Source organism: Amblyraja radiata, chromosome 20 (assembly GCF_010909765.2).
Source record: "Amblyraja radiata isolate CabotCenter1 chromosome 20, sAmbRad1.1.pri, whole genome shotgun sequence".
Lineage (NCBI taxonomy): Eukaryota > Metazoa > Chordata > Chondrichthyes > Rajiformes > Rajidae > Amblyraja > Amblyraja radiata.
The window spans coordinates 29,342,059-29,355,143 of NC_045975.1; the positions used below are offsets into that span (position 1 = coordinate 29,342,059).

The window sequence follows — 13,085 nt, forward strand, 5'->3', positions numbered from 1 at the left end:
GTAGCAAGTAACACAGTTTGCAACCTGGGTTCAATCTTAGTTTTCTCTGAAGTCTCTGAGGTCTTTCTATATATATCCCTGTGACCACATGGGTTTCCTCTGGGTGGAATCTTCCTCCTTTGATAGTTTTAGTAATACCATGAAGAGATTACATTTCCGGCTCTGTGTAGTTTTGATAAAATGGCATTTGGAGCTTATCCAAGAGAATTATAAGGGCATGATTTTGTCTAAGCCAATCTGCTCATCCCTGTGTATAAGAGTTGCTATATTACAGTATATAGGTAGATGGCGCCCAAGCCAGGCGACTCACTGCATGCTGGTTCCAGAAGTGGACCTACAATCACTAAACTAAACTAAACTAAACTAAACTGAATTATGTGTAGAAATCTATTTTCAGGAATAGAAACCATGCTCAATCTAGATTTACTTTTCATTTCTGTTTTGTTGAAATTTGAAAATGAGATAAAGGGATAGAACTGAGACAAATGGGTTTTGTCAAAAGATGTAGAAACTGTAGTTTGATGTATTTTTTATTTATGATATTTCTTATTAAACAGGTACAACTCCTGAGAAAAGAACTGTCGAACAAGTACCCTGAGCTGGAAATTAAGTCTGTAGATGGATTTCAAGGAAGAGAAAAGGAGGCTGTTGTTTTATCCCTCGTTAGATCCAATAGAAGAGGTAAGTGCTGAGGCTTATGTAATAGTTTAGACTTTTGAGATACAGCACGGAAACAGGCCCTTCAGCCTACCGAGTCCGCGTGGACCAGCGAACCCCATACACTAACATCATCCTACACACTAGGGACAATTTATAATTTACAGAAGCCAATTAACCTACAAACCTGCATGTCTTTGGAGTGTAGGAATAAACCGGAGCACCCGGAGAAAACCCATGATCAGAGAAAATCAACAATCACAAACAGCACCCATGATCAGGATGGAACCCAGGCCTCTAAGAAGGAACTGCAGATGCTGGAAAAGCGAAGGTAGACAAAAGTGCTGGAGAAACTCAGCGGGTGCAGCAGCATCTATGGAGCGAAGGAAATAGGCAACGTTTTGGGCCGAAGTCTGAAGAAGGGTTTCGGCCCGGAAAGTTGCCTATTTCCTTCGCTCCATAGATGCTGCTGCATCCGTTGAGTTTCTCCAGCACTTTTGTCTACCTTCGAACCCAGGTCTCCATGTTTTCCAAATGGTAATGTATACTGTCCTTTAGAACTTCTTCCAATAACGTACCCATTATTGGAAATGGGCTGTTTAACAAAGTTTCCGCATCATCCCCCACTCATGTAAGAACAATACTGGTCACTCCTTTTGTATTCTCATTCTCTTTATGTATTTAGAATGTGTGCATTTCTTCGAACACTCTTTGTTTTCCTTTTGGTTTCATCCTTTTGCCTTCTATAATTATTGCTTTCTGCAGTATTTAGCTCTTTGCATCTGTCAAACATTTCATTTTTGATGCAAGCAGGACCATAAATCTGGGTTTTTGTCCTTTGTCTTTTTGTGTGAATATGTTTCCATTATTACCCTGTAAAAAAAATGGTTGGGTTGCATGGTGACAGAATTGACCTCCCTACTTAACCCCCTATTCCCTTCTGTCATCAAGCTTCCCATACATCCTTGTCATGCTGTATGCTGTGGATTCATTGTTAACTTTGCTGCAGGTAGATATGAAAATAAGATATAATACTTGAACATAGAACAGTACAGCACAGTACACCACAATGTCTGGGCTGAAAATGATGCCAAGATTAACTGCTTTCATCTGCCTGATCCATATCCTTCCATTCTCTGCATATCCATGTGCTTATCTAAAAACCTCTGAAACATCACTATCGTGTCCCCAGCAATCTTGGTGTTTCTATCATATCTGCCTCCACCACTAACCCTGCCAGTATGTTTCAGATACCCACCACTCACTGTCTAAAAAAACTGATCGCTCATCTCCTTTAAACTACCAAATTGTGAAAACCCACACCTCCTGATTCAGGGACAATTTCTTCCCAGCTGTTACCAGGCAACTGAACCATCCTATCACCAACCAGAGAGCAGTACTGACCTACAATCTACCTCATTGGAGACCTTCAGGCCATCTTTAATCAGACATTTATGGACGTTATCTTGCACGTCGTTATTCCCCTTATCCTGTATCTGTACACTGTGGACGGCTTGATTGTAATCATGTATAGTCTTTCTGCTGATGGGATACCATGCAACAATAAAGCATTTCATTGTATCTCGGTACATGTGCCAATAAACTAAACTGAATTATAGCAGCAGATTTATACAAAGTCAAAATATTGGCAGTCATCGGATAGCTCAGAAAATACATTTGGAGCGTTCAGATGTGTAATCGTGAAGTAAATGCTTCAAGACAATTCATAATCGCAGCATATTAGTAAATATTGTTGCCAGGAGAAAATAAAGTTGTAAATTTTCTATGGATAAGCTGAGCAGAGGCTGTGAAATTGATTCCAGTTCTGTCAGGATAATGGTGAACATGTTAAAAACTGCTAATTAAATATACAAACAATGCGTTCTCTTCTGCTCTTAATATACTCAGCAAGTCAGGCTGCATATGTGTGAAGAAGAGGCAAGTTAATCTTTCTGGTCAGTGACTGTCCACCAGACTGTTGTGATGAAGGGTCATTAACCTGAAACGTTAACTTTGTTTCCCATTCCACAGATAATGCCTGACCTGTTAAGTGTTTTTCAAATTTTTATTTCTGGCTCCTGTTATTTTTTCCCGCCATTGCAATCTATACAAGGTCACGATTCCAAAGTGAGAACTGAACTAGAGTTGATTTGAGTGCTTCATGCAATGTTGCTTATTCTCCAGATTCTCCCAATGTTTTGTGGTAGCTGTGTTCCAGGAAGGAGTTTTACGCTATTGAGTGAAGAAATTGCAAGCAATGATAGACAGGAAACTATTGCAGAGGCTGGAAACCGAGCAGGTCAGGCAGTATACATGGGCAGAGAAACCTGTTTCCAGTGTTTTTTTGTTTTTACGCTGAACAGGCCAGTCTCTCCCATGCCACTACAAGGCACAGTGTATCACAATACCCACACTGTTTTCCCTGTTGATTGCCATATAATAATAAATGGAAAAGGAAGGATCAGGAACATGCCACACTTCCACTCATTGTCATAAAGTCATACAGCACAGAAACAGGCCCATTGGCCGGACTTGCCCATACTGACCAACTATCTACGCTAGTCCCGCTTGCCTGCATTTTTGTCTTTTCTATCCATGTACCTGTCCAAATTTCTTTTAAATGTTGTTATAGAACCTGCCTCAACTACCTCCTCTGGAAGCTCGTTCCATATACCCAACATCCGTGTGAAAAGTTTCCCCTCAGGATCCTGTTGGATCTTTCCCCTCACTTAAACCTATGTCCTCTGGTTCTTGATTCCTCTGCTCTGGGTAAAAAATTCTGTGCATTAATCCTATTTATTCGCCTCATGATTTTATATGCCTCTATAAGATCCACTCCTCAGTCTGCTGTGCTCCCAAGAAATAAAGTCTTAGCCAGCCCAACCTCAAGTCCTGGCAACATCCTGGTAAATCTTATCTGCACTTTTTCCACCTTAATGACATTGTTTCTATACTGCCTGACCCTACAGGTGACAGTGGTTTGGGAAAGCACTCTTGCCCCATTCGGAGGTTGCATGATGAAGATGGGTACATTATGTATTGTTTGTGATATACCTTGAAGGGCTGAGATGTGAATAAATAGTGTTGCGAAGCACACAACCCAATTTTACACATTGGATTACTTCCAGCAGAATGTTCAGTGCCTTATTTCTAAAATATCAGCAAAATTCCTCTTGAAATAAATGTTCCCTTAGTTCACTGTGAGCTTAATTATTGATGAGAGGAGTAAGTTTGGATATATTGTTTCCAGCCCCCAATCTCAGGATAATAAATCAGGAGTGTTCATCTCTCGGAGCAAGGTATTGATCACTGTAGATTCTTGGGAGAAACTGAATAGTAATCTAGGAATAGACCTAGGGTTGCTACTCAGGTGGCACAGCTGGTGGAGCTGCTGCTTCCCAGAGCCAGAGGCCCGGGTTCAATCCTAAACTCGGGTGTTGTCCGAATGGAGTTTCTGCCGCTGACCATGTGTGTTTCCTTCGGGTGCTCCTGTTTCCTCCCGCATCCCACAGCCGTGCAGGTTTGTAGGTTAATTGCCCTCTGTAAATTACCCCTGGAGTGTAGGGAAAGGATGAGAAAGTTGGATAACATGGAATTAGTGTGAACGGGTGATCAGCGATCGACGTGAACTCGATGGGCCAAAGGGTCTGTTTCCATGCTGCAGCTTTCCATCAATCAATCCACTAAGGAACATGGGTTGCGGATGTTTAGAAATGCAGCATGGAAACAGGCTCTTGACCCCACCGAGAACATTGGAAAGTGATCACCAAAGCATCCACAATTTCTAGGGCCACTTCCTTGAGTACTCTGGGATGCAGACCACCTGGCCCTAGGTATTTATCTACCTTCAGTCCCAACAGTTTACCTAACACCATTTCCTGACTAATGTGGATTTCCTTCAGTTCCTCCTTCCCACTAGATCCTCTGTCCCTCTAGTATTTCTGGGAGATTGTCTGTATCGTTCTTAGTGAAGACAAAATCAAAGTATTTGCCTAACTTGTTTGGCCTTTTCTTTGTTTCCAATTATAAATTCACCTGTTTCCTCTTCACATATCTATAGAAGCTTTTACAGTCAGTTTTTATATTCCCCGCATGCTTTCTCTCATGCTCTATTTTCCCCCTCTTAAATAACCCCTTTGTCCTCCTCTGTTGAATTCTAATTTTTTCCCAGTCCTCTGGTTTGCTGCTTCCTCTTGCCAATTTATATGCCTCGTCTTTAGATTTAACACTATCCCTAATTTCCCTTATTAGCCACCGTTGAGCTGCTATCCCTGTTTTATTTTTATGCCAGACAGGGATGAACAATTGTCGTAATTCATCCATGCGATTTTTAAATCTTTGCCATTTCATATCCACCGTCAACGCTTTAAGTACCATTTGCCAGTCTATCCTAGCCAATTCCTGTCTCATGCCATCAAAGTTACCTTTCTTTAAGTTCAGGACCCTTGACTCTGAATTAACCGTGTCACTCTCCATCTAAATGCAGAACTAGTGTGAACTGGTGATCAGTGGTTGGTATGGACTTGGTGGTCCAAAGAGCATGTTTCCACGTAGTATCTCTAAGTAGGTGGGTAGGTAGGTAAATAAGTAGGTATGTAGATAAGTAGACAGATAAGTAGGTAGATAGGTAGGTAGATACATAGTTAGATAAGTAGATAAATAGATAGGTGAATGGATAAATAAATAGATAATAAAAAAATGATTCAATGTTGAATGGGAATTGTACAAGGCTATCCCAGAGAAGATGTTTCTTTAGAGGAACTAAGAATATTTTCTACTTTTTTTGCCCCACATGGGTATAATTGCACATGTGTCCTTTTTCCAGGTGAAGTGGGCTTTCTGGCTGAAGACCGAAGAATAAACGTGGCAGTAACTCGCGCACGCCGCCACCTGGCGGTGGTGTGTGATGCCCGCACAGTCAGCACCCACCCCTTCTTGAAGTCCCTGGTGGACTACATGACGGAGCACGGGGAAGTGCGCACTGCCTTCGAGTACTGCGATGACGTGGTGTCAGAGAACTACGTGCGACCGGTCCTTCCAGCTGAGCAAAGGAGGGCAAAAGATTCTTTGGTGCAAAAAAATGACAAGAGCCCAAATCGTGACAAAAGCACGGTGGCTGAAAAAATGCATAAAGACCCTGCTAAACATTGCAGTCAGAAAAAGGATGCAGATCGGGATAGTTGCATAAAGCACAAAGAGAACATCGGTTCAGAAACAGTAGAGAAAAGTGCCAAAACTACAAATGTAAAAGATAACTCCGAGAAGCTCAAGGAACAAATATTGCGATTTATAGAAGATAGCGCAATGAGTAAGCTTGAGTTCCCTCCATCGCTGAACTCTCATGACCGTTTGTTAGTCCATCAACTAGCAGAAGAGCATGGCCTTGATCATTTTAGTATCGGTGAGAACAATGACAGGTTTATAGTTGTGGCTAAATCGTGTTTCTCAGAAGGACAAAGACAGCTCAAGTGCCAAGTGGAGCAAAAGTGGCCGGATGTGCCTCTGAATATCCCTCAAACATCCATGGAAAATGGAAAAGGGCAGATCCTTACTGAGAAGGGAGAACCCCAGGAGTTTACCTCTTGTGTTTCTCAGTCTAAGCTGGATTTAAAGACTCTGTATATTGAAAGGATACAGCGGGAACAAGCCAGGAGGGAGGAGAAAGCAATACAGAAGCAAAGCTTCAGTACCACTGCGTCTCTGAAGTCAAAAAATAAAAAACATGGTATGTATTGTCTTTTCAAGGAAAATAAAACTGCTGATCTTGCTTTTAAAATTGTATTTTAATGATGGGCGGAGGAGAGTTGATTGGGTGTGTGCTTTATCTCTGAAACTAGGTCTGGATGTTTAGTTTTATCACACATCCTACCATTTATTATAGAGTTTAATTACTGCTTTGTTTTTGACAATTCAAATATTTCTTTGACTGCTTGGTCCTGTTTAGAAATGCAGTTCATTGCTTTTGCATTTATTTAAAGATACCTTGTCAATCTACAGTTTAAAATATTTTGAACATATATGTATGGCACAGGAACAAGCCTTTCAACACACGTTGTCCGTGCCGAAGATGATGCCAAGCTAAATTAAGTTCCCCTGTCTGCACATGATCCATGATCCTTGCTCTTGAGGCAGTGCAATGTAGGTTCACAAGATTAATCCCCGGGATGGCGGGACTGTCATATGAGGACAGATTGGAAAGAATGGGCTTGTGGAATTTCACTGGAATTTAGCAGGATGAGAGGCTATCTCATAGAAACATAGAAAATTATAAAAGGACTGGACAAGCCAGATGCAGGAAAAATGTTCCCAATGTTGGGGGTATCCAGAACCAGGGGCCACAGTATAAGAATAAAGGGGAGGTCATTTAAAACTGAGATAAGAAAAAACGTTTTCACCCAGAGAGTTGTGAATTTGTGGAATTCTCTGCCACAGAAGACAGAGGTAAATTCACTGGATGAATTTAAAAGAGAGTTAGATAGAGCTCTAGGGGCTAGCGGAATCGAGGGGTATGGGGAGAAGGCAGGCACAGTTTACTGATTGGGGATGATCAGCCACGATCACAATGAATGGCGGTACTGGCTCGAAGGGCTGAATGGCCTCCCCCTGTACCTATTTTCTATGTGTCTATATCCCTCCATTCCTGCATATCTATATGCCTATCTAAAAGCCTCTTAAACGCCAGTCTCATATCGGGCTCCACCACTCCCTCCAGCAGTGCATTCCAGGCACCCACAATCCACTACCCTCCATGTATCCAAACTTGCCCCACACATCTCCTTTAAACTTTGCCCCCCAAAGCTGTGCCCTCTAACCTTTGGCATTTCCACCCTGAGGAAATGGTTCTGACTGCCTACCCTATCTCTGCCTCTCATAACTAAAGCCACGTCTCCTGGTTGATCCTAAAGAACCTATGGCACTATTTTGCAAAAGAACAACACCATGTCCACTCCAAACATGAGACCAAGTTAAACTAATCTCCTCTGCTTACACATGATCCATTCCCTGCAAATCCATGTGCCTATCCAAAAGCCTCTTAAATGTCACTATCATATCTGCCTCCACCACCAACTCTGGCAGCACAGCACCCACCACTCTGTGTGTAATAAAAACAAACTTGCCCTGCTGATCTCATTTAAACGCCTTCACACCATAAAGCTATGCGCTATAGTCTTTAACATTTCCACCCTGGGGGAAACAGCTTCTGACTGTCTACCCTTGATGCCTACTATAATCTGGTTTATCTGAGCCAGTACTTCGCAAATCTTCAATCAACTCTGCTCAGTACCATTGCACAAAAAACACTGCAATTCTTGCATAAATTGGAACTTTTCCAATTTGGTACCTTTATCCTTAAAATAATTTTATACACAAAAGAAACTAGCAAGTTACAGCAATATTAGGTTTTTCATTTTCAAAAGAAACAGCCTGGCGGTGTGATATAATTAAAAAGGATTTTCTCCAGTGTTTGCTTTAGTTAACTGGCTGCTCTTTCAGCTGCAATTAAATTTGATGAACAGTACATTAATCTTATTGCAAAATACCTGCAATAATACAAGTGACTGAGTTGCAGGAAGGATTGGGAATCCTTTATGATCAGACTATATGAGTTGCAAAAAACCATCTTGCTGGAACATTGAAAGCCTGCATTGAGGCTATGATACTTTCGATTTTGTATAGAATCATATAATCTTACAGCGTTGAAACAGGCCTTTTGACCCAACTTGCCCACTCCGGCCAACATGTCCCATCTACACTACACTAGTCCCACCTGCCTGCATTTGGCCCATATCCCTCTGAACCTGTTCTATCCATGTACTTGTCTAAATGCTTCTTAAATGTTGCGATAGTACCTGCCTCAACTACCTCTCCGGCCGCCATTCCATATACCCACCACCCTTTGTGTGAGTGGTGAATGTTAATGGTATCTTTAACTGCTTGTTTAACAGGGAAAACCAAAGAAGAAAGTGGTGTGGAAGAGGATTTTGATGCCCTCATTGCAGCATCTATAAAATCAAATAGTATTTGTGCATTTTTAAAGTGCAATGGAAGTATTCTCACCATTGGCCAACATTGCATCCACTGTAACAAACACTATTGTCTCAGCCATCACATCCCAGAGGTAAGAACTTTGTTGAATAAAAACAAATGCTAACTCGTTCACCATTGTTTAAAATTAATATATCAATCAAACAGCGAATGAACCTTGTATTATAGTAATATATTATAGTAAAACCCACATACGTTTTATCTGGCCCGCGTGGGTTTTCTCCGGGTGTTCCAGTGTCCTCCCACACTCCAAAGACATACAGGTTTGTAGGTTAATTGGCTTTGGTACAACTAAAATGTCCCGAGTATGTAGGATGGTGCTAATGTACATGATGATTGCTGTTCGGCACTGAATCGGTGGGCTGAAGGGCCTGTTTCCATGCTGCATCTCTAAAGTCTAAAGTAACATTTCATGCTGCCATTCCAATTCATTCCTAGTCATTTCAATACGTCAGGATATTATTTTTTAGGAACATTGGCATCAATACCAACGTGGCACATCATTCAGTCCTAGTTATCTTTGAGAAAATGGTGATGATAAATAAGAACATAATGAAGAGGTTTAGGTCACAAATCACCTCAAGACTCTCTGCCAGGACTGATCTGATCTTGGCTTGGCAATGAGAAAGGGAGGGAAGATAGCACTGTTTATTCCCTTACAGGCTAAATTTCCATCTGTCTTGGGCCTAAGTACATCAGCCGCCACAATCTGAACATTCCCGCCCCTTTGAAAGAAGAAACCCCTTATAAATGTTGCCCTAAATGGGTGATCCCTTATTCTGAAACTATGCCTCCCAATTTTAGAATCCCTCAAAAGGGACCCACTACCGTGCTCAACCTCCTCAGAAACCTCTGTGTTTTAATAAGATCACTTGTCATTCACGAGAACACCAGCGAACTTAAGTAGTGCCTAAAACCTTTCTCTTAAAGCAACTGCTTCATCCCAGGAATAAACCTAGCAAACATTCTCTTACATGGAATCATGTATGGTCTTTCCACTGACTGGTGAGCATGCAACAAAATCTTTTCACTGGTACATGGGACAATAAACTAAACTAATTGCCTCCTATGCATGTGAAAAAGCCAGGTAGGGTCATCCCAGTAACTTGATCCAGCAGCCAAGAAAAGTGACAGGTGTGTCATACAGTGGTGGCGTTCCTAAGCATTTGCTGCCCTCTACCCTCTTGGTGATGGAACCTGTGATTTGAAGAAGATATCACAAATTGCTGAACTGTATTCTGTGGACAGAACACAGTGCAGCTACGATATTCAGGTGACAGAGGGAATTATTATTTTAGACTGTGGGTGCTTTTGGTACTCAACGTAAGCTTGTCTCCCAAAAATGCACATGACAAAATGTAAAATCCATGCTTGGAATTCTCTGATCACTGCTATTTCATTTACGTATTTGCCTATCCCAGTACTTTTTCTCATAGCTTGAAGGTGAGAGGGGCAAATTTCAAAGGAGTTGTGCAGGACAAGTTTTTTACACAGAGGCTGGTGAGTGCCTGGAATACGCTGCCGTGGGTGATAGTTGAAGCAGATACATTAGTGGCATTTAAAATACTTTGGGATAAGCACATGGCTATGCAAGAATGCAGAGGTAGGGGTTATGTGCAGGTGGATAAGTGATGGTCTTGGCATCATGTTTGGCACAGACATCATGGGTCGAAGGGGCTGTTTTTGTGCTGTACAGTTCAACGTTCTATGTAGAACAGAGGAGGGCTCAAGTGAGACATAGACTTTATTATTATAGCATTATTTTACTCCCTGTGGATGGTGCCTGATTAGCATTTTCACATTCACAGTGTCTTATTTTGAATTAATTTTTTTTAATTAATTTGATAAGTCCAGCGCAGCATTTAAAATGTGATCTCGCTGTTAATTCTCCCGCAGGGTTGTGGAGACTCCAATATGGCTTTTATCTGTTTATACATTCTCAACGAAAGCAACCGCTTCTGTCAACGTTGTCACGAGTAACGCAAGCTTCTCCCACATTTGACGCCCTTCTAGGTTCACGGGTGTAGTGCGCAGGCCAAAGCTCATGCCCGGAAAGTCATCAGCCGAGAAGGTGTCCTCTATGCAGGCAGCGGCACTAAAGACAAATCATTGGATCCAGTGAAGAAGGCTCACCTGCAAAGAAAGCTGGGGAAGAAGATCGATCAGCTGGCTAATCAGCGAAGTGCCAAAAAGGAAAGTAAAAAATGAAGTAAAAACGCAGTATCATAAATTTAAATAAGTAGCCTAAATATTGTATATTTATTTCAAGAGCTTCCCTATATTGTAAAAATAACTCTTAGGAAACAGTAATGTATATTTTTGATCACCAATGGAAAGGACTCCAAAATAATTATGAAAAATAACTTTGGCATTGCTCTAGATGATAGTGTCGCAGTGCTGAGCTACAAAATTTCTCATCCTTGTACTGCCAGCAGCAGTTTGAAAAGCCATGAGAGCAATTTAAAAAAAATCTAGTACTGCAAATAATAATCCAGGCACTAAATCCAGAATAGACACAAAATGCTGGAGTAACTCAGCGGGACAGGCAGCATCTCTGGAGAGAAAGAATGGGTGACGTTTCGGGTCGAGCCCCTTTTCCAGTCTAAAGACCCATTCCTTCTCTTCAGAGATGCTGTCTATCCCGCTGCGTTACTTCAGCATTTTGTGTCTGTCTTTGGTTTAAACCACCATCTGCAGTTCCTTCCTACTAATTCCAGTATGATGGATAGCCGGAAAGGCGATAATTTACACCATTCAGTCTTCATTGGTCATTATTGTTGATGGTGGTCTGACTTTGTTTGGAATCATTTGTAATGTAATGAAACCTAATCTAGTCTGAACTACTGATTTCCAAAATGTCCTGCTGATCAGTAAATGTATTATACATATTTGTCAGTACCAATCTACAGATTTATCTATTTTTTTCCCCAATAAAGGAATTAATTCCACTAATTCCCTGCTGTGCTGTTCTGAATGTGAAAGCTATTAATTAACCACCAGAATTACAGGCTTCTGTAGTTGCCTGAAGAGATAACATTGATTTCAGGGAGAACGTAAACATCGGACTTAAATAATGATTTCAAACTCTTGATTGTCATTGTGAAATTACGCAGGAGAAATGCAAGCCTACAATTATTTGCTACTGTCACAATTAAAGCAGTGCGATGGTGAGCATGTGAATTATTTACCTTTACAACTTTGATGTGATATGACTGTGTAACTACATTTGTATGTTGGGCAAAGAATTGAATATCTAGACCTGCAATATCCCATTCATTTCAATAAAATGTATACATTTTGAAACAAATGCTTGGATATTGCCAGTGAAATTGTGATATATTCAGTGCTTGTGGTCTTTACACAGTTATTGGGGTACAGTAGCTACTTATGAAGTGTGAATTTGTGCAGTTACTGCCTGTCATTTCCCGATCCTCCACAGGGTGTGCTGTTCTGCAGGCTTCTGCTAAATTTCCAGCCATCTGAGTTTATTTGTGAATTGTAATTCCCTTGTACTTCAAATATTCAAAATAAAATCATTTATTTTATTTGTTAAATTGATCTTCTGCAGTCTTAATCATATTTATTTTGTATGCTGTGAACTATGTAAAATGGTAGTTAAAATTGTGCTAGTTTGCTGTCTGTGGGAATTCAGGGAGTTTGGTTGCAAAGCCAATTTACAGATAGCAAACTCGTATCAGTAAAGGGAAATCTAGAGATCACTTTCTTCTTGTGCTGCGTGGGGAGGCACTGCGCAATCCTGACTGAAAAATAGACAATAGACAATAGGTGCAGGAGTAGGCCGATCATGGCTGATCATCCACATTCAGTACCCCATTCCTGCCTTCTCACCAGGAGGATGAGGGGTGATCTTATATATGTGGATAAGATCATGAGAGGTATAGATCGGGTAGATGCACAGAGTCTCTTGCCCTGAGTAGGTGAATTGAGGACAGATTCCAAATGTTGTTACATTGAACAGAACAGCACATGAATAGGTCTACGGTCCACAATGTGCACTGAACATGATGCCAAGACCAACTCTTATCTGCCTGCACATGATCCACATCCCTCCATTTCCTTATCCATGTGCCTATCCTAAAGTTTCTTAAATCCCACTATTGTTTCTGCCTCAACCACCACCACTGGCACCCACAACCCTCTGTAAAATTTGCCCCGCACGTCTCCGTTAAACTTTGCCCCTCTCATCTTGAAGCTATACCCTCTAGAATTTTTTTCCCCATCCTGGGAAGTAAGTTCTGAATATCTGTGCCTCTCATAATTTTATATACTTCTAACAGGACTCACTGCAACCTCCGGCATTCCAGAGAAAACAATCCAAGTCTGTCCAACCTCTCCCTGTATCTAATACCCCCCTAATCCAA

At 41.3% G+C, this 13,085-nt stretch overlaps 1 protein-coding gene across 1 annotated transcript in view; it reads left to right on the forward strand.

Moving 5' to 3' along the window:
• Positions 1 to 12,261, forward strand: part of ighmbp2 (immunoglobulin mu DNA binding protein 2) — a 49,518-nt gene extending 37,257 nt beyond the window's left edge. Inside the window, exons 13-16 of the mRNA XM_033039172.1 lie at positions 558 to 681; positions 5,483 to 6,382; positions 8,604 to 8,776; positions 10,717 to 12,261. Of these exons, the coding sequence (XP_032895063.1) occupies positions 558 to 681; positions 5,483 to 6,382; positions 8,604 to 8,776; positions 10,717 to 10,911 (1,392 nt within the window). The 3' untranslated portion in view covers positions 10,912 to 12,261. The remainder of the gene's footprint in view (positions 1 to 557; positions 682 to 5,482; positions 6,383 to 8,603; positions 8,777 to 10,716) is intronic.
• The last annotated feature ends 824 nt before the right edge of the window (positions 12,262 to 13,085 follow it).